Source organism: Phocoena phocoena, chromosome 1 (assembly GCF_963924675.1).
Source record: "Phocoena phocoena chromosome 1, mPhoPho1.1, whole genome shotgun sequence".
Taxonomy (NCBI): Eukaryota; Metazoa; Chordata; class Mammalia; order Artiodactyla; family Phocoenidae; genus Phocoena; species Phocoena phocoena.
In genome coordinates this window covers 166163417-166183262 of record NC_089219.1, presented here as the reverse complement: position 1 = coordinate 166183262, position 19846 = coordinate 166163417, and the positions used below count along the sequence as shown (strand labels likewise).

General features: G+C 40.8%; 1 protein-coding gene across 1 annotated transcript in view; it reads left to right on the top strand.

Annotated features, from left to right (window-relative positions):
* DISP1 (dispatched RND transporter family member 1) overlaps positions 1 to 19619 on the top strand; it is a 51602-nt gene extending 31983 nt beyond the window's left edge. Inside the window, exons 3-7 of the mRNA XM_065889459.1 lie at positions 6402 to 6525; positions 7339 to 7466; positions 7810 to 7907; positions 9916 to 10013; positions 16008 to 19619. Coding sequence (XP_065745531.1) covers positions 6402 to 6525; positions 7339 to 7466; positions 7810 to 7907; positions 9916 to 10013; positions 16008 to 19619 — 4060 coding nt within the window. The remainder of the gene's footprint in view (positions 1 to 6401; positions 6526 to 7338; positions 7467 to 7809; positions 7908 to 9915; positions 10014 to 16007) is intronic.
* The last annotated feature ends 227 nt before the right edge of the window (positions 19620 to 19846 follow it).

Genomic DNA, 19846 nt, shown 5'->3' with positions numbered 1-19846 from the left:
ACTAAATTTCCTCTGAGTTGGCTGCTTGAGGAATCCTATACCTCCAAAAGTGGTTTTAATCCCAAGGTTGACATTTAGCCTTTAAATGCTATTTGGGTTTAATCATTTATATTTGCATAATTATTTTGAATTCTTTCCTGTAATGGATTGGCTTCTCAGTGTCCTACTTATTAAGAGAAAAACTGTTCAGCCAACTACCGTGACTTAAATTCATGGCAATTTATTTCAGCTGGGTTGTCTGTGTTTCTAAAAATTTTGCTATCGTGTTAAGATGTAGGTGTTCTTTTATGTGGAAAATTTTAATTTTAGTTTTATAGTAGAAAAGCAAAATTTTAAATGGACAAGAAGTTCTGAAAAAAGCATTGTCGCATCAGCTGTCCTTGTACATTGTGTACATTGTGGTTCCAGATATAATATTATTTAAGAAATTCTTAGTGATCTTTGAAATTCATTTGCTAAAGAAGCTCAGATGCTAATAACCCTGAAGCCTATCTCAGGAGAGTCATCCTTTCTTTGGAGTAAAATTACTACATAAATTTTAATTAGTAAACTCCTTTCACATTTAAAAAATATTTTTTAAATTGTAATAAAATAGACATAGCATAAAATTTACCATTTTAACCATTTTAAAGTATACAATTCTGTGGCATTAAGTACATTCACATTATTATACAGCCATCACACCGTTCATCTCCAGAACTTTCTTCTACTCTTCAAACTGAACCTCTATACCCATTAAATAGTACCTCCTCATTTCTTTCTCCCCCCAGCTTCTGGCAACCACTATTCTACGCTGTCTCGATGAATTTCATTACTCTAATACCTCATATGAGTGGAAGAGTACAGTATTTGTCCTTTTGTGACTGGCTGATTTCACTTAGCATAATGTCCTCAAGCTTCATCCATGCTGTAGCATGTGTCAGAATTTCCTTCCTATGTAAGACTGAACAATATTCCGTTGTATGCATATACTACATTTTATTTACCCAATTTTGCAAAAAAATTACGGAAAAAAGACGAAGGAAAGAAGTTTTACAAGTAAATATGGCATATGAAGAAAATGAAATTCCATTTTTCTAGAAATAATAGGGTCTTCTTAAGTGACCAGAAGTTTTATATTTTGAAAGGTTCGTATATATTTGTCTCTGTTAATAGATTGGTATTTTTAAAAACCTGAATTTATTCTTTTCAGTATATACACATAAAAATACAACTTCTTCCTAAAATTAGCCTTTTCTGATTCCCCTTTCCTACCCCAGCTAGAAGTACTTGCTTCCTTCATTGAATTCACAAAACATTTTATCTGTATCCTTCTGTTGACCTGATTTTGTAGGTATTTGTGCACCTGTCTGATTTTCTGAATTAGACTCTAAGTTCCTTGAGGATAATATCCATGTCTGCTATTATTTTATTCTCAGAATGCCTGCCTTCTTACTATGTAATGTTAATTGTTGAATGAGTTTATTACTTCACAAGAAAGAAAGAGTTCTGTACTGTTTTCCTCTGTGAGATTCCATAAGCTTCAATCATTCCTCCCACTAAATTGGTAGTTGATGCCACTAGAAATGTTATGATTAATGACATTTAGAAATGGGTACCCTTAAAGGCCAAGAGGAATAAAGGAGAGATATTAAAGGAAACAGAAAGAAAGAAACCGAGGAAGAAGAGATTTTTTTAGGAAGCAAGCAGTAGCTAAAGTGTTAAATATTGCTCAGGTCAAAGAAGATGAAAACCAAGAGAGTTAGTTGACTTTGGCAGTTTCAGAAGAGTCATGAGAGCAAAAGCCAAGCTATCGGGGGTTAAGGATTGGGTGGTTGGTCAGGAAAAGGAGGCCTCAAGTCCATGGTACTCATACTCTCTAAAGCCTGGCTCTCTGCTCAGAAAGGCAGGGGTGAAAAAGAAGAGTGTTTCCAGAAAGGCAGCAAAGGGCAAAAGAAAAAAGTCTTTGTAAGCTGAGAGGAAAATTTACTGTGGAGGGCCTTATTGTAATACAAATGGCCCATTTTAAACAGGCCCCCATATAATGTCACTACAGCTTAAGTTAGCCCTGTAAGACGCTTCATTTGTTTTAACAGTTATTTCTGATCTTTTCCCAGAATAAACCCAATAATAAGGTGGCTGAGAATCTATGAGGATATTTGGGGGACTTCCCATTGGATCCTCATGAAAATCCATCATGGCAGGAACAGCCTGGACCAGGGTGCCAAGCAGCCTGCCCACTTACTCAGATCCACAGTTTACCCACAAACGCAATCCATTCATTCTGTTCTTCTGAGTCCTACATATCTGCACTATTTGAGACTTAACCTACTGAGAAGTGCCATGAATACGCTTTTTTATAGAGCAGTGCCATGGGTAGCACCTGCGGGCCTAACCTAAGCAGCTGATACAGCAGTAGGGCCTTGAGGAAAACTGTTCCCTGGTCAGTCACTGGAAAATGACTGCCTGCTGTCACCCAGGAGTTACAGAAGTGGATTGCGTTTACAATTATGCTGTATGGTCTAAAGAGTTACAAAATCAAGATCAGGCAGATGAAAGACAAGTACTACATGGTACGCAGAGGAACATACTATAGTAAAAAGAGCGGTCCTTTGGAAAATTCTTCCAGTGCCCAGAAAAGCATGTGCAGGTTCTTTATTCAAATTTAAACTTAGTTAGAATATGTACCTGGAACCCAGACTCACCATGAAGGGAATTAGCCAAAAAAATATAGCGATAAAATTTATAGGTCATTTTTAATTTCCTTTACTTCTCCAGTTTTCCTGCTTTATTAGATGTTTTCCTTAATATTACAACCATTGTCTGGGTTTTGTATTATACATGAAACTTTTGTTTGCCACGTGGTGCCCATAGTTACACAACGTCTTAGAACAGACAGCAGGAAGCAGAAATAGCCTCAGCAGTTTTGCGCTGTTTAGGAGAAACCCTTGTCTGAATGACATTTACTCAGAGTAGCTGGGGCTTTTTCCCCCACGGTGCTTTATGTCCTCAGGATGGTGATTCCATTTCTTAAGTGCGAACAGTTGTCTCTAGGAAAGGTTAGCACGTGAAACATCTGCTTTGTGAAGAAGTGGACTTGTAATATAGTAAGGTTAAACGTGTTTGGAAGAAATGTGCCGAAATCACTAATGCCGTAAAGTTTCCATATGTAGTCAATGCATGGATATGGTATAGAGCAGTGCTGTAAAATCAAAACCAAATGTTTTCAAAGGCAAGAAAAAGCAATTATGGAATGAGGTTTTGAAGGTTGCTATGCATGTGTGCAGATTCTTCAAGAACACAAACAAAAAGTCATTATATGGGTAAATTAAACTACAGCATGAAAACTAAGCAATTTGGGGCCCACTGCCCTCCATTGATAACATGTTTGTAGGTAAAAATGCGTAACTTCTGGTTCATTTGAAAGAAAATTGATCCGTTTAACATAAAGTGTAATGAGTAATTGTGTAAGCCTGGGGCCATTTTCATTTCATAGGGCTGATATTTTAAAGGTCTAAAATGTAAGGGACTCTTTAAGTCTGAAGCAATGGACAGAAAGTCTCAAATGGGCTATTGACAAAGGACTTTATTGCTTCAAACCGGTTACTTTCATCTTAGTTTGCATTTGGTAGAAGAGGAAATGAAGTATAGCGAATATAAGCTTTGGGTGTGTTCTAGAAATACGAACACTTCTGACCACTTGGTGTTTACATTTGAACAACTACAATCAGCGTATTGTGATTTATTTGTTTTCATTACATTCAGAATTGTTCTTAAAAAGTTATTCCATCTTATCTAGCATAATTTTTCCTTAATGAGTTTTTAAATGCAGAATTTACAGTCTAGTGAATAATGTTCAAACTTGAAGTCCTTTGGGTCTAGGTGATTTTGCATAGAGAAATTAACTATTAGTGTGGCTTAGGAATTTAATTTTCAGATGACAGTTTGGGGAAGCATCTGTTTGTGGCAAGTTGGCTTATTCCTGATGTTTTCTGTTTCTCTTGTGTTTGAAGCAAGAGATGATATCATAGTGGTTAAGAGGCCAGACTCTAGAACCAGACTACGTGGGTTCCTAGCTTTGTGACCTTTTTTTTCTTTTGAGATATTATTGACATGTAACATTATATTAGTTTCAGGTGTATAACATAGTAATTTGATATTCATATGTATTGCAAAATAATCACCACAATGTTTCATTAACATTCATCACCACACATAGTTACAAATTTTTTTTCTTTCTTGTAATGAGAACTTTCAAGATCTACTCTCTAAGCAACTTTCAAGTATGTAATACAGTATTATTAACTATAGTCACCATGCTGTACATTACACCCCCAGGACTTGCTTGTTTTATGAGCTGGGCCAGCTTGTGACGTTGAACAAGTTATTTAACCTGCCTGTGCCTCAGTTTCATCTCATAAAGTTGTTGTGAGAATTATATGAGATGGTAATCTATGTAAAGCATGAGAGCAACTGGAACTCCTAGTGGGTGCAGGCTATTATTCTTTATTTTCCTAAGGTTGCTTTTAAAAGAACAATAATGAGGGCTTCCCTGGTGGCGCAGTGATTGGGAATCTGCCTGCTAATGCAAGGGACACGGGTTCAAGCCCTGGTCTGGGAGGATCCCACATGCCGCGGAGCAAGTAGGCCCGTGAGCCACAACTACTGAGCCTGCGCGTCTGGAGCCTGTGCTCCGCCACAAGAGAGGCCGCGGTAGTGAGAGGCCCGTGCACCGCGATGAAGAGTGGCCCCCACTTGCCACAACTAGAGAAAGCCCTCGCACAGAAACGAAGACCCAACACAGCAAAAACAAATAAATAAAAGAACAATAATGAAAAATGCCTGTGCGAGTGCCCCCTTAACGCATAATTATGTTACATTTTAACTTCCTTATTAAAATTTAATTTGAATATCTCTGCAAAGGCAGATCTATGAATTTGAGAGAGCAGAATATAAAAATCAGCCATCTATTCTTAGAGACATATAATAGTTTTTTTCAGAATAATGGTTAGAGCCACTAGCTTTCTTTAAACTGCTAGCATGATTTTGAAGAAAAACTCAAAGTATATGAGCAAGAAGCCTATTTCAAATGAGCCAGAAATAGCCATCAGAGCAGCGCAGTGAGCTAAATAACACTGTTGAGAATTTGAGAATAATTGTCCACAAGTTAAATATTTCATTTTTTCTCTAATAAAAATTCAAGAAATCTGAAGTTGACAGAATACATTTTTGTTTGTTTGTTTTGCGATACGCGGACCTCTCACTTGTTGTGGCCTCTCCCGTTGTGGAGCACAGGTTCTGGACGCACAGGCCCAGCGGCCATGGCTCACGGGCCCAGCCGCTCCGCGGCATGTGGGATCTTCCTGGACTGGGGCACGAACCCGTGTCCCCTGCATCGGCAAGCAGACTCTGAACCACTGTGCCACCAGGGAAGCCTAGCAGAATACATTTTGAATTTTAGAAAAGTTCAGTCTAATCAACTTCTATGGAGCACTCAGTTCTTATTGAGATCTGGAAGCATCAGGTTAGGAAGGCATGGTCCAGGATCTTATGGAAGGGCCCAGAAACAGATATTTCAGTGGAAGGTGGTGAATGAGGGTGTGGGAAGGGTGTTGGAAGAAATGGCTTAATGGTGGGATTTGGTAACAGAGAGGAGTTTCTGAGGCGTAGTAAGAAACTAAAGCCAGGCTGTGGTGATTAGAGAGTGAAGGGAGGATAGATACATATATGGGTGTTCATTCATCTAATCAATAGATAGTTACCAAGCACCTTTTAAAAGGCACTGTTCTAGGCACTGATACTACACTAAATCAACCAGTCAGTCAATCAATAGTCTCTGCCCTCATGGAGCTCACAATCTAGTGGATAAGTTCATTTTAGTTTTAGGTTAAAATGGAAGGTTAATAGGTTTATGGGGAGGTTTCAGTTTGGTTTGGTTGTTCTTATGACTTACACTACCTGAACCTGTTTATGGGCTGAGCTCTTTTTCAAGAACTGATGGAGTAGAAGTAGGGAGAAAGGAATAACTGGAGAAACAAAAGTTCTGAAAGAGACTGCAAGGAGGATGGAGCCTCTGTTAAAATATATTTCTTTCCACTTAGAAAGTGTAGATTTAAGAGCTTTTTCCCAGGCACAGATGTAGCAGTGAAATGTTATTTGTCAGGAATGGACATTATTCTTACTCTCAATAGCCTGTAGCATCTGACCACTGCTACTTTATCACAAACAATGAGAGGACAGTGATCTTCCAATTTTCTACTACAATTATGCATAAATGCTTATAATCTCATGAGATCTTTTACTGGTAAATACCTGTGCTAGGTCTGAAATAGGAAGATTTAACAAATTGCTCTCTTAGGTAGCAAAAAAACTTTACTCTGCTTCTAAGAGGCTTTCTTTGTGATCTCTCTCTGCTTTTGTAGTTATGCAGCCCTGATAGCAGACTGGCCTGTGGTTGTCTTGGGCATGTGCACTGCGTTCATCGTGGTCTGTGCCTTGGTTGGAGTATTAGTGCCAGAGCTTCCTGATTTCTCTGATCCATTGCTGGTAAGGAGAATTGCACCAGTAGAATCTGTTTATTTTCTTTAGCCCTCAATCATCTCAAAAGATTAAGTATTTTAAGACATGTTGCATTATGTTATTTAGTATCCCATCTGTTTTAAAAACCTTCTCAAGCCATCAGTAAGTATACAATTCTCTTTCTGAAAAGTAGAGACATGTCTGTATTCTCAGGTTCTTAAAAGGGGTCAGGTAACTTGCTCACCATCAAAAATCTGGAAATTTGCTTCTTGGTCTCCATGTTTAAACTAAAAAGCAGAAAATTGGAGAATCTGCAGACTAAAAACGTCTTCAAAAAGTCTTGAAGACTGAATGCCACCTTTTTTCCCAAAGACGTTAAAGGAATTTCAGTATGACTGAGAGATAGCAGGGTCTGTTTTTAAGTAAATGTCCCTCGGAAGTGGAATAGTGAGGAAAGTATGAGCAAGGATAATGATAAACTCTTTGTAAAACACTGTTGCATGCATAACACAATTTAATTTGACCATGATTTTTTTATAACATAAAAATAAATGCCAGGTATGAATTTGGAAGAGAAGCTTCAGATAAGTTTTTTTTCCCCTCTTTCCTGAGACATGTAACATACCAAAGAATCAAACTGTTTGTCACAGTAAATAGGTGATCATTATTATGTCAAGTCATCTTGTCTTAATGCGGTTCGCCTCTGGAGTAGCTGTGAGGAACGTGTATATTTTCTGTTGAAAGCTATACATCACCTTGACATTGCCTTCCCAACCTGTTATAACTATACTTAGCCTAAAATGAAGTACACTAATGGGAATTTGTAATATTTTGCCTTAGGGTTTTGAACCAAGAGGGACTGCAATAGGCCAGAGACTGGTCACATGGAATAACATGGTGAAAAATACAGGATACAAAGCAACATTAGCAAATTACCCCTTTAAATATGCAGATGAACAAGCCAAAAGGTAATCATTTATTAACTTTTAGACAAACCACTGCTAACAATTCCAGTTTTAAACATTGCCTGAGCAAAAAGATTACATCTAAAATGTGTGGCTCAAAATCTTTGCCACTGAATTTGTTGAAATTGTCATTGTCTTTTAAGATTTTGTTGTATATTAGTGAGGGTTTGGGGTTTTTCTTCCTTTTTCAGAAGTGAGAAAATTAATGTTGGCTGCTTATGTTCATCCTTCCGACAATATCAAGCGCTTCACAGGTCATGACTTTGAGGTTGTATTGTTACCAGTAGGCTTCTCAGCCTTGAAATAGTGGGGACTTGATTGAAGATCAAACTGTGTTCCATTTCAGCCATCGGGATGATAGATGGTCAGATGATCATTATGAAAGAGAGAAAAGAGAAGTTGACTGGAACTTCCACAAGGACAGCTTTTTCTGCGACGTTCCAAGTGAGTGGCTTCGTAGATGACAAACCTTTCAGAGTTTCCTGGGATTGAACATGATTGATAACCTAGACTGTCAAGAGTAGGTGGCTGGTCACACAGCTTCACTGCTTCTATCGTGCTTAAAGGGGTTTTAGTCTAATTAACTTGTAATTTTACTTCTCTAGGTCAGTCAACCACTAATCTGAATTTAGTTACCTAAAATTAAAAATTAATGAGAGATGATTGAGTTATATTCAGTTTTAAGAAAGATATAAATCTAATAAAATTCTTGACCTTGCCCCAAATCTCAACGCAGTTAAAAAATTCCTTGTACATTTTTTGGATTGAACGCTGACATAATCTACAGTATTATCAAAAATTTATATCTACATTGTTGATTCATTCAAAAAGCCTATATTAATAGCCTTCTTGTGCCAGCCTTGTCATTAGACATTACAGGTAGCGAGATGAACAAAATAAAGTCCAGAGGTCCAAAGCTTGAATGCCTCAGGGACCTAGCTCATATATGAATGAGAAAAGTGAGCTGGGTTAAGAATGCAGGAAGTGATGGTGATTGAGGAGAATGCAGCAGAATGTGACCTTGAAAAAAAACAAAACGAGGGCCCAAAGATTGTAAGAAATTCCCGGAGGCCAGGCATCCAGATTTCAATGTGGAATCACCAGATCTCTAAATGTTGGCAGCAAATTCACGAAATAAAATTCGCTGTAGCCTAGAGCCAGCCTGGTCTCTGTGCAGCTGCCAGGAAGGAGGAGTTCATGGCCTCAAGGAAACATGTGTCAGTTTGAAAGTCATTGATTAGCCCTCATGGTTACGGATGAGGAATTGCAATAACTCCAGTTTCTGATTAAGTGAATTTTAACATTGAAGCTCTTCTGGTTTCAGCTTTTTGTTGTTGTTGTTGTTGAAAATCCTTCTAAAATTTGTTTTTTCCCTCTCTTCTTAGATCACTAGAGGACCTGATTGGGTCTTTGATGTTTCTAGATCTTGTCAAACCTCAGGGTCTTTATTTGTCTTGAAGACAAGAGTTTACTAAAGAAAACTTCGTGACCATGAAGTTTTTCATGTAATAAAGCTTTATTCATAAATTTGCAAATTGATTTTCTTTGTCAGCACCATTAGGCATTTTAGATCATATAAAACGAATCTAGTCCGTTTCAGTTGGTTCATATTAATTTTTTTAATGGCTGAGGAAGCAGAAACAGTACTTACTGAGCACCCGTTTTTCAGTACCTCATTTAATTCTCACACCTATTTGGGAAGGTGTTGCTGTCTTTATTTTACAGGTGAGGAACCAAACCGAGGCTCAGAAAAGTTGTTAGTTGCCTAAGATCATCCAGCTAGTAGATGACAGAACCTGGTTACACCCAGTTCTAACTCTAAAGACCATGCTCTTTCCAGGATATCACACAACCTCCCTTATTCAGAAATATATTTTGTATTAGTATAATTTTCAAAATGTTTTTTCTAGAACTCTGAACACTCAACCAGAATGAGGAGTATGTCTGTGATCCTGGCCAGCGTTCTGTGTTTAGTTGACTGTTTTTAGTGCTTTTAAGCTAATCACTTGCCGTCTTTGCTCTCTAGTTAGCTGCCAAAGAGAACATCCTTATAATCCGTTCTTGATACTCCCTGGTGCATCATTCTTTGATTTTATATACCATTGGGGTGACGTGTTGTGAAATTAAGAGGGAGGCGTTCTGTTGATTTTCTGCTGAAAGTTCCTATGGATTGCTCTTCCTAATTACAGTCTGATCAGAACTAGATATGTTACATAACTTCTACGATTTTTAAGATATAGTGAGTAGACAAAGGCTTTGAGCTGAAGCAATATTATAGCGTTACTCTTTAAAATTTTTTTACATTTTTCTCCTGGAGTTTAATGAAAGACAGGATTCCCTACTGCTAATGAATTGCCCAGGTGGTTTCCCAGTTTGAATTATTTCTGAACGCTGAGTCTTCTGAAATAAATGAATAATTTATAAACCTTTTTCTTTTTTCTCCTATCACCAGGTGACCGATATTCCAGAGTAGTATTTACTTCAGCTGGAGGGGAGACATTGTGGAATTTACCTGCAATTAAATCAATGTGCAAAGTAGATAATTCAAGGGTATGTAAAGTAAAACTGAAATACGTTTAGCACGAATAAGGTTATACTTTTGAAACTCCTTTTACTGCTGACCCTGGTGCCTGATCAGATGAAAGCACTCAAGTGGCTTACCTACCGAGGAGTAAACACCAGCAGAGTGGCCTCGCATTCTTTCGGATCCCAGGATCAAAGTGTCTCTGCTTCCCCACCTTTAAAACAAACCATCTTCCTTAATAAAGAACTCTTTTTCTTTCCCACTCAGTTTTTGTCCATGATAGTCTTTTGTATTATTTCACAGCTTATTTCCTTTCAGGATAGTAGTTAAGCCTTTTTTTCTTCTTCTTTTGTTGTATTTTATCTTCCTAATCTAGTTTCATTGTTCACTCCATTTTCCCCCTGAGGCGATTGTCCGCATCTTAATTATGCAATGAAATGCTCACCTTTCTGGCAATCAATGGGTCCTTTGGGCCGATGACCTCAAAGGAAAATTTAGGGCGTAGGCTAGGAAAGGGGACAGCAAAGGGCATAAATACAGTATCTATGGAAATGGCCAAAGTAATCCAATCCAGATTGTTCTGAACTCTAAACACCTTGCTGCTTTACAAGACAGAAAGATGCAAGAAGGCAGCACCAGAAAGTGTGAAGTCACCTACCGAGCTTGGAAGAGCTGTCAGTTTCATGTGTTCAGAGGTAGTTTCTCCAAGTAGAAGCTGCTGTCTGATGTCACTAATGGCCTTGCCCAAGCACAGTGACCAGGTAGAAAAGGAACTCGTGTTCTTAGCATAATTCTAAAATGTAAAATCACTGGTCAGTTGAAAATCTAATCACATGCCCTGCTGAGAGCTAGACTGACAATCCAGTGCAATGACCTGTTCTATCAACAGGGTTTCTTAATGGAACAGGAGGTAGAAAGGACTCTTTGAGATAACCCACAGACCAGCATCTCATTGTGCTGATATAAGTACCTTCTGAGAACTGAGTGGCTTACCCAGGTCACCTAGTTGGTTGGTCCCAGATCTCCTGACTTTATTCTTCATTCTGAAAGGCTCTTTATATATTTTGAAAATAACTTTTGCATTGATTAGGATATCGGGATTTTTCTGTGAGTGACATCTCGTCTCTGTGCAGCTCCAAATAGACCAAAGTCACAAACGATCTATAAACAACCCAAAGTTTCTTCATCAGTGGTCAATTTTTATTTGTCATATTTTCTTCTGTTCTACAGCTATCAGTAGGTTATTTAGAAGCTATGAACATACTTCTTGTTGTGGATTACAACCCTTCTCATATAGAAAGTTAACTCTAAAGTAGTGTATATGTAGAGCACTTGCTATGTGCAAGGCTTTATGCTGGGTACTTTACTTCTCTCACAATGGACCTGTGACCTTGGAATAACACCATTTTTTTTTTTTTTTGGGAGTAAAATTGCTGTACAATGTTGTGTTAGTTTCTGCTGTACAATGAAGTGAATCAGCTATATGTATACATGTATCCCCTCCCTCTTGGACCTCCCTCCCCCTCTCCCCCACCATCTAGGTCATCACAGAGCACCAAGCTGAGCTCCCTGTGCTATACAGCAGGTTCCCACTAGTTATCTGTTTTGATGCATTTGCAAAATTTTGGCTATCGAAAAGAATAGATATCTGCTTGTCTGAGTTTTTTTTCCTACTGGGCTCATAATAAGGATTGGATAGCTGTGAGTTCAAGTCTGTAATCCCTGGCAAGAACTAACAATTTGTGATACTCTTGTGAAAATTTGAGGAACAGACCCAAGACACACGTACATCTGAATGAATGGTCAAGCCAATTGTAGATCCACACCAATAAATGAATAAAGAGAATCAAGGCCCCCAAATACTGCCTCAAGGAGCATGGTTGTAATTTTAACTTTTTAAATTAAATACTTTTTTGCCAGTTGCAAATGCCCTCGTATTCTAGTCTCAAACTCTGCTATGAACCCAGAATAACATATGTTTCTCATAGAGATAATGTATTCAGTGATATCTTAAATAATAACTATTGGTCAACAGTTCAGATTTCAGATTATTACTGTACTTTTCTGAGTCTCCCAGCTCAAGACCTTTGAGGATTTTTATTTGTTATGGCGGTTTGAGCAAAATGTGTCCTGAGGCTACTTGGCAGTCTTTTCCCTTTTTTCCCCCCTCAAATCCTAGCTATTGTACCTAACCACTTAGTTATTAACAACTATCAAGTTGAATGGGACACACACCAAATGGTACAGAGCAGAAGAGCTTAACTGTTGGTGGGTTGACTCCAGAAAGCATCTGGTAATCAGTGTAATGTCACGAGACCAGGTCTTCCAGTGGCCGCCTGCCTGTGTTGATAATACCTTGAGTTCAAATTCCAGATCCCATTTAAATTACATGCCACTTACACTCGTAGTTCAGATGGGCGCTGGTTTCCAGAGTGAAGAGCTTCTGTTTCTGATGCTCGTCTACCTCCTCACAGAAATGCTTGGGGTTTTTTTTAGACTCTTTCAAAAGGAGCCTCAGTTGACTCCCCTGATCTCCTTCACTACTTTTTTCTGCACTTTGACATTCCTACGGGACACACTGGCAGAGTCATTAGTAACAAAGAAGTGTGTGTGTCTCTAATCTTGACTCTGCTGGAAGCCCTTTACCCTATTTCTTAGTCTTTGCATAGTGTAGATGTTGGAGCTCAGAGGAATCAGCTTGTAGAAGGGATTTGGTGACTAAGACCCATTTTACTCGGGTAGCTTTTGTGGACAGCTGGAATGCCCCCCTCACACGCTTAGAGGACCCCAAAAATGTGTTTCCTGACGCTTGTTTTAAAGGGAGCTGTGGAGCGCTTGCTTTCTTCTTCCCCTCTAGGCTCCCTTCAACTTTTAGTACATGAGGAACTTGGTCACGTGGGAAAGGAGTGTCTAGCAGTTGACTGAACCTGGTATTAAGGGCTTAATTTTCTTCCCTTTTTTCTTTCCTTAGCTTCTTAACATAGCTCCAACTTGGCCATTAGTTTTGAAAGTTAAGGTATCATTTAAAACTCTGCTGGTTTCTTCTTTTTCTCTCCTCTTCCTTTACTCTTATTTGAAGCCAACTCCACCCCTGCTACAATCTAACTAGGGAAGTGTGCAAAGACGTCTTATCACCACATAAGCAAAATGATCCCTAAAAATCCTGTTTGTGAATACCTAGAATGAAAAGGGCATTCCTCATAAGAGTTGCAAGAAATTGCTCTCGTTAACTCCATCCTTATTTTTATAAACTTCAAAGATTTCAAAAGCATTCCTGTCAATCCCCTTTCCCAAGAATATGGCAAAGATGCAGCTGCCTTCTGCATAAAGATACACCTGCTTGCCAAGCTCTTCAAGCCCCACAATATAAAATACGACTGTGTTGAGTTATCTCAGTCCCAGATGACTAAGTTGTGCCGTTATCCCATCGCACTTACAGACCTTGGCACTCTGTCCACAGGTTCACATAGACCTTTACACATAATATGCTGCTTCTCGTGTTGAATTGTAACGGTTTGTTTTCTTGTCTGATTTCCCTGCCTCACTGTGAGCCACTTGAGGGCAGGACCACTTTGCCTTATTTGTCTTGATAGGTGCTCAATAAATATTTTTCCTTCTGGATGGATGGCTGGCTGGCTGGATGGATGGATGGATGGGGACATACTCCCTGAAAGCCTAGACAATCCTTGAGCTCCATTCCTTTAGATTCAGGGCACTGGCATCCAACTCAGGATAAATGTCTTCTCTCTGTCCTTATTTCTTACCCTGTAAAAGAGTCCTCAGAAACTGTTTTCCAAAGGTTGTACATCAGCCATCACCTTTGAATGTGAGGACTGGCCCTCCGGAGGCTCATTAGCATTTATTTTTGATAGCAGCCATCAAAGTAGTACTTGGTCTGTGTTTGTCATGTCCAGCTTTTAAATCTTTGGTCAGATACACACATAAGAAACCCCTGCAATTCTTTGAAAGGGTTATTCAAGGACAGAATTCTGTGCTTTCATTTCCAGTTTTAGCTGGCAGCCCTATTTCCTTTATCTTTGGCTTTTGGGGATTTGAGCAAGTACAAATATGGTCCTTCTAGCTGACAGGGGGTTTCGCAATGGATACAGTTCATTTCCTTCCATCTGAAAACTGTCAGACATTGGGGCTGCGCTACCTTTCTTTCGGTTCACCAGGCTGACCCCAGGGACTTGCCTGTTATTCCTTTGTGGGGTAAACCTGGTTATCTGAGAGATGCTATTCCAGGGTTTCCTGTTATTTATTAGGTGGTTCAGTTTCCCCTGAGTTAGCACATGTGAATATTTTAACCTAGAAACAATTAAATATTAATTATCCTATTTTATGAAATGTCAAGTAATTATCGCTCTTTAAAAATGAGCTTAAAAATTAAACCTTTGTTAAAATCAACATTATTTTAGTACACTTGTATAATAACCCTTTGACTCATTTTTCTTTACCCCCAATAGAGTATCTTAAAAAAAAAAAAAACACCCAACTTTTTATTATGGAAATTTTCAAACAGAGGCAAAAGTAGAATTGTAGAATGAATCCCTATATGCAGGTCACCCAACTTCAGCAATTCACAATACGTGGCCAATCTCCTTTCATCTACACCTTGCCCCTGCAGAATAAGTCCCAGTAAAGTGTCTTCACAGCCAAGTTACAAGTAACTTGGTTCTTGGATAAGTCTAAGTTCTAAAGAGGTGAATTGTGCCAGCTTCTCTTCTACATTGAGAAAATATTTCAACGCATGATTGATAAAGCCCACTTTAATAAAAGGGAAAGGGTGGTTTTAATCTTATTAGAAAAAAAGAATACTCATGCCCTTCTTGAACTTTGGAGTTTCTTCCCTGGAACAACCTTTGGTAAATAGAGATGAGGGAAAGTGATAGGAGTGGGTCGTCTTTAGCCCTGGCACTTCCGGAGAAGTCTCTGGACAGGCTCAAGAGCAGGGCGATATCTCTTATTCTCACCCTCAGGGAAGAGGGGCCATTTGTAACTTACAGATTTTTTAAGATGATGGGATTGTGCAGGCTTCACTCTAATCTTAGTAATGCCAGCTTTGACATTGGAACAAATTTCAATTTTCTGTAACAAGAACAGCCATAAGAAGGAAAGCCTTCTCCAGGAATAGTGTTCTAAATGAAATACTATCCACATTAAATCCAGAATTGTTATACTTGCTAATATGCAGCAGACCCCTGTTTACCAAAACAGAACGTTCCCCAAAAGGGGGAGTTAGCCAACTTGAATAAACTTTGAAAGATGTGGAAGAAATAATTAAATTCCTATTGAAGTATTTTATTACTTGTGTATGTTTATTTAAAATCATATGTATGTATATATATATATACACACACACATATAATTTTAATTTAGAAACATTTTCTCCCTCTACTCACGTATCAGGAAACAATTTTATTCCAGGTTTTTCATGCGTCTTTGGCATCACTGCTTCTGATATTACCAGAATCACTTTTTTGAGTCTGACAGTTATCTAGAGACTATCATCTTTGCCTCCAAGTTGATTGAAATATAGTACTTTGTCACCAAAAATTTCACGCTGATTACCAGAAATTTTAGGCAAAGCCACAAATTCGTTTTATATATCACTTGGGCAATTGTTCTCTCAATTAATCCCATAGGTATACATACATAAGCTTCACAGCCTATCCACTTTATTGCTTTTTAAAGTGACTTTGAAAAGGCTTGTTTACTAAAGAGGTGTTAATTTTACCTCCTTTTTGAAACCAAACTGGCATTGATTGAAATTGTTTCACACTTGTATGTCATCCCCAAATAGGAGTTTGTTGTTCAAAATGAAGTAACTTAGTGAGCCTCCTGCAGCAGAAGAGAGCAGATTTGGGGGGAAAACTCACCTTGTGTTCAAACTGCTACCTAATTCAGAGGATGATTCTATAACTTCTGTAACTTTCCTGTCCCTCAAGGCCACCGTCGTTCAGACCTTCCTGTGAACTGATTTTAAACGTCAGTTCTTCCGCGTGTCTCTGTCTCTGCAGATCAGATCTCATCCCCGGTTTGGTGATCTCTGCCAGAGGACCACGGCTGCTTCCTGCTGCCCCAGCTGGACGCTGGGGAACTACATCGCTATTCTGAACAACAGATCATCCTGCCAGAAAATCGTCGAGCGAGACGTTTCTCATACCTTGAAGCTACTTCGAACCTGCGCCAAACACTACCAGAACGGCACCCTGGAGCCAGACTGCTGGGACATGGCGGCCCGGAGGAAGGACCAGCTCAAGTGCACCAACGTGCCACGGAAATGTACCAAGTACAACGCTGTGTACCAGATCCTCCACTACTTGGTGGATAAAGACTTTATGGCCCCAAAGACAGCCGACTACACACCCGCTTTAAAGTACAGCATGCTCTTCTCGCCCACAGAGAAAGGGGAGAGCATGATGAACATTTACTTGGACAACTTCGAAAACTGGAACGCTTCCGACGGCGTCACCACCATCACCGGGATTGAGTTTGGGATCAAACACAGTTTGTTTCAGGACTATCTTCTGATGGATACCGTGTATCCTGCCATCGCCATCGTGATCGTCCTTTCAGTCATGTGTGTCTACACCAAGTCCATGTTTATCACTCTGATGACCATGTTTGCCATCATCAGTTCCTTGATTGTATCCTATTTTCTCTACCGCGTGGTGTTTAACTTTGAATTTTTCCCTTTTATGAACCTCACGGCACTCATTATTTTGGTGGGCATTGGAGCGGATGATGCTTTTGTCCTGTGTGATGTCTGGAACTACACCAAATTTGACAAGCCTCACGCGGAAACCTCAGAGACGGTGAGCATCACGCTGCAACACGCCGCCCTCTCCATGTTCGTCACCAGTTTTACCACAGCGGCTGCCTTTTACGCTAACTACGTGAGCAATATCACAGCCATCAGATGCTTTGGGGTATACGCGGGGACAGCTATACTGGTGAATTACGTTTTGATGGTCACCTGGCTTCCGGCCGTGGTTGTCCTGCACGAGCGGTATCTTCTCAATATCTTCAGCTGCTTCAAGAAGCCCCAGCAGCAAATATACGATAACAAAAGCTGCTGGACAGTGGCCTGTCAGAAGTGCCACAAAGTCCTTTTTGCCATTTCGGAAGCGTCTCGAATTTTTTTTGAAAAAGTATTGCCGTGCATCGTCATTAAGTTTCGCTACCTATGGCTGGTCTGGTTCCTGGCCTTAACTGTGGGCGGGGCCTACATCGTCTGCATAAACCCAAAGATGAAGCTGCCCTCTTTGGAGCTGTCCGAGTTCCAGGTGTTCAGGTCGTCCCACCCTTTTGAACGTTACGACGCCGAGTACAAAAAGCTTTTCATGTTCGAGCGCGTCCACCACGGAGAGGAGCTCCACATGCCCATCACGGTCATCTGGGGTGTGTCCCCAGAAGACAATGGCAACCCCCTAAACCCTAAGAGCAAAGGGAAGCTGACCTTAGACAGCGGCTTTAACATCGCCAGCCCAGCCTCCCAGGTCTGGATTTTGCAATTCTGTCAAAAACTGAGAAATCAGACATTCTTTCACCAGACTGACGAACAGGACTTCACCAGCTGCTTCATTGAGACCTTCAAGCAGTGGATGGAAAACCAGGACTGCGATGAGCCTACCCTGTACCCGTGCTGCAGCCACTGGAGCTTCCCCTATAAGCAAGAGATTTTCGAACTGTGCATCAAGAGAGCCATCATGGAGCTGGAGAGGAGTACGGGCTACCATTTGGATAGCAAAACCCCAGGGCCGAGGTTTGATATCAATGATACCATCAGGGCAGTCGTGCTAGAGTTCCAAAGCACCTACCTCTTCACACTGGCTTATGAAAAGATGCATCAGTTTTATAAAGAGGTGGACTCGTGGATTTCCAACGAGCTGAGTTCTGCACCCGAGGGCCTCAGCCACGGCTGGTTTGTCAGCAATCTGGAGTTCTATGACCTCCAGGACAGCCTCTCCGATGGCACCCTCATCGCCATGGGGCTCTCGGTGGCCGTGGCCTTTAGTGTGATGCTGCTTACAACTTGGAACATCATCATAAGCCTTTACGCCATCATTTCGATCGCCGGAACTATATTTGTCACCGTTGGTTCTCTCGTCCTGCTGGGCTGGGAGCTAAACGTCTTGGAGTCGGTCACTATTTCGGTTGCAGTCGGCCTGGCTGTAGACTTTGCCGTCCACTATGGGGTTGCTTACCGCTTGGCCCCGGACGCCGACCGAGAAGGGAAGGTGATCTTCTCTCTGAGTCGCATGGGCTCTGCCATTGCCATGGCCGCACTCACCACCTTCGTGGCCGGGGCCATGATGATGCCCTCCACGGTTCTGGCTTACACCCAGCTGGGCACCTTCTTGATGCTCATCATGTGTATCAGCTGGGCTTTCGCCACCTTCTTTTTTCAGTGCATGTGCCGGTGCCTTGGGCCGCAGGGCACCTGTGGTCAGATTCCCTTACCTAAAAGACTCCAGTGCAGTGCCTTCTCCCACACCTTGTCGACAAGTCCTGGTGACAAGGGACAAAGCAAGACACACACCGTGAGTGCGTATCACTTAGATCCCAGGGGCCAAAGAGCTGAAATGGAGCATGAGTTTTACGAATTAGAACCTCTGGCAGCCCACAGCTGTATGGCCTCCGAGAAGACCACTTACGAAGAGACCCACATCTGCTCTGAATTTTTCACCAGCCAGGCGAAGAAGTTAGGGATGCCCGTACACGCAGCTTACAACAGCGAACTCAACCAAAGCACCAAAAATGAAGCCAGCTCTGCCTTGTTGCAGCCCTGTCTTGAACAGCACACCATGTGTCACTTCTTCTCTCTGAATCAGAGATGCAGCTGCCCAAATGCCTACCAACCTTTGAAATATGGCCTGCCGTCTTGCCAGCAGATGGGTGACTGCTTGTGCCACCAGTGCGCTCCGACTGCCAGCAGCTTCATGCATGTCCAGAACGGCCTGGCCCCTCTGAAGGCTGCACACCAAGCCCCCGAGGGCTTCGTGCATCCCATCCCACACATCCACCACTGTCCCTGCCTACAGGGCAGAGTGAAACCTCCTGGAATGCAGAATTCGCTGCCCAGGAGTTTTTTCCACCACCCAGGTCAGCACATTCAGACCCAAGAAAAACTCGGTAAGACCAGCATACACAGTCTTCAGAGCCTAGAAGAGCAACTTCCAAAGATGGCAGAGACGTCGTCATTGGTCTGCAGAAGCGCTGGAGCTTCACACAAAGCATGCTGTGCTCCTGAGACGCACCAAAGGGGACTCTGTAAAAACAGAGACATCGGGAACGTGGAGGGCAGTGGAGGGGCTGCAAACAAGGACTCCGGTTCAGTGAGTCTGACTGACAAGGCAGAAAGGCAAGTGGAGCCAGGCCTGTCACAGACTGATGTCATCGTAAACTCAGAACACTTAAGTCAGAATGAACCCCAGTTCATCTTTAACCATTTAATGGGGGAGGCTGGTTATAGGTCCTGCCCAAACAATCCACAAAATAGTGGCAGGATTGTGAGAGTTAAGTGCAGTTCTGTGGACTGTCAAATACCAAACATTGAAACCAATGTGCCTGCTGTATTAACACACTCGGAACTTTCTAGCGAAAGTTTGTTAATAAAAACACTTTAATAAATATTGTATTAAACCAGTGCCTCAATTGTTCCTTTGAAATGGAAGTAAAATCCAGAAGTTTAGAAAGGGAGTCCAGAAATACAGGAACAAGCATGTTTAACTTTGTCAAAAAACATGAGATGTTTTCAGATTCCGTATGAACACTCAACAAACTCACCTATCTAATAAGTGTTAGCCATTTGGGATTTTGTGTTTTCAAAAAGTACAGTTGTATTTTTACATTT